General features: G+C 51.1%; 1 protein-coding gene across 1 annotated transcript; it reads left to right on the top strand.

Moving 5' to 3' along the window:
- Positions 1 to 529: 529 nt before the first annotated feature.
- LOC119297764 (putative HVA22-like protein g) lies at positions 530 to 1878 on the top strand. The gene is made up of 5 exons (XM_037575422.1): positions 530 to 627; positions 916 to 956; positions 1092 to 1190; positions 1280 to 1400; positions 1520 to 1878. Exons 2-5 carry the CDS (start codon positions 925 to 927, stop codon positions 1742 to 1744), a joined length of 477 nt encoding a protein of 158 aa, XP_037431319.1. The 5' UTR covers positions 530 to 627; positions 916 to 924; the 3' UTR covers positions 1745 to 1878.

Here is a 1878-nt window from a genome sequence, read left to right as displayed (position 1 = left end):
ACGGGACGGGGGACCGCCTCCCTCCTATTTTCTACTGTTGCAAGTAGCAACTCACGGCGCGGAAAATGAAGAAACCGGCACTTAGTTTCTAAAATATATATTCTACATTTAAGCTTTCGCATTCATAGTCATTTCTACCCGCAAAAAAAAAGCCAGCCATTTCTGTCCTAATCCTACAGCCTGGCCATTCTGTCATGGCGCACCTGGGCACTCATATGCCACCTCAACTGCAAACCCGTATGAGTTCAAACCTGAAATTGCTCCAAATTCTTCATCACCAAAAAAAAAAAAGAATTTGCTCCAAATTTTAGCTGCACGAATGGAGGGTCTCTGTTTTGGTGTGAAAATTAGAAGGGAGGATTCACGCGCCCGTGGCCGAGCTCGTTTTAGCCCATCTATCTATCTGCCGCTTCGGTTGTAACCGCCTCCCCGGAGCCCAATGGCGCGAAACGACGGGGCGGTTGGACGCACTCGCATCCATCTCCACCTCCACCTCCAGCGCAACCGCTTCCCCCCACCCTGCGCATATTCAAACCACGCCCCCTTCGCCATTGCCCTCTCCCTTCCAGTTCATCCACGATTCCAATCCTCCCCGACCTCGAACGAGACCAGCCGCTAATCCACAAGGTAATCGTCACTCCTCGTTTGTTTCGCTGCACATTCGTCGGTCGGTCGATGTTCCAATGCTTGCTTGCCTAATGCCTCCTCCGATCAAGCTCTGTACGAATCGCATCCAGATTCCATCGCATTTTCTCCCATTGTTCACTTTAAGCTCACTGCGCATCAGATTCATTTGATCAGCATGGTTCATTTCTGTTCGGCGACATGAATGGACGATCATTCTCTGTCTCTGCATTATCTTTCCCTCATCAAGAACGGTAAATCTCTGAACATTGCGATTTCTCGGCTTTGCAGTTAGAGACGATGGCGTTATCACTCATCACCAGATTGCTAACGTGAGTAGCAGCACCCACGTTGCCTTCAAGCCCTTCAATTAATTCGCAAAATTGATGGCAAAAGTCCATTATAATTCGCTTTAATTTGCTCTTCCATCAAAATAATACAGTGATTCTCTTTGGTCTTGCGCGCAGCCTGGCTCTGGGTTACGCGTACCCGGCGTACGCTTGCTACAAGATGCTGGAAGTGCACCCTCCGCAGATCGAGCAATTGCTTTTCTGGTGCCAGTACTGGTATGTATATAAGCACATTGGCATCGACATGTACTGCATTGTTTTTCAGTGTCATTCTTCTCTCTGAATCTCTGTTGCTGTCGCTGCAGGATTCTCGTGGCGACGCTGACGGTCGTCGAGAGGTTCGCGGACTGGATAGTGTCGTGGCTGCCAATGTACGGCGAGGTGAAGCTGCTGCTCGTCCTCTACCTCTGGCACCCCGGCACACGGGTAAGCAGTCGACCAGACACCCGGAGCCTGAGAGATGATCAACATTCAGATACACTTGATTCGGTATGTCTGTATGTGGCCAATTCTGAATCTGAAACTTACTGGTGTTCGGGTTTCAGGGTGCGGGGCACGTGTACGATGGCCTCCTCCGTCCGCTGGTGGCGAGGCACGAGCACGACATCGACCGGGGCCTGCTGGAGCTGAGGGCCAGGGCGAGGGACATGACGGCGTCGCAACTCAAGGTGGCGGTTGCCGTCGGACAGGCGTGGCTCGTCGAGGCTGCCCGGTGTGTTTCGTCGCAGCTGCAGGCCGCGAGATCAGACCGGGCAGGCGCTGCTCATTGACGAGTAGGTAGCTGCTCGCCAGCCACAACACTGTCTGTCGTAGTCGATGTTTATACTCTAGAAAGATGCTGTACTTAAGAATACCTGTTATGGTTTTATTTCAAATTTAAACTAAAACCATGACAGATATTTTG

The sequence above is a fragment of the Triticum dicoccoides genome, chromosome 5A, assembly GCF_002162155.2.
Source record: "Triticum dicoccoides isolate Atlit2015 ecotype Zavitan chromosome 5A, WEW_v2.0, whole genome shotgun sequence".
NCBI lineage: Eukaryota > Viridiplantae > Streptophyta > Magnoliopsida > Poales > Poaceae > Triticum > Triticum dicoccoides.
The sequence above is the reverse complement of the archived record's forward strand: the minus strand, read 5'-3'. Positions and strand labels throughout refer to the sequence as shown.

Excerpts from the sequence above, each read along its gene's own strand:
- LOC119297764 (XM_037575422.1), top strand. The coding sequence starts at position 925 with ATGGCGTTATCACTCATCACCAGATTGCTAAC. Across the intron at positions 1,191-1,279 it reads CTTTTCTGGTGCCAGTACTG|GATTCTCGTGGCGACGCTGA; the intron begins GTATGTATATAA and ends CTGTCGCTGCAG. Across the intron at positions 1,401-1,519 it reads TCTGGCACCCCGGCACACGG|GGTGCGGGGCACGTGTACGA; the intron begins GTAAGCAGTCGA and ends TTCGGGTTTCAG.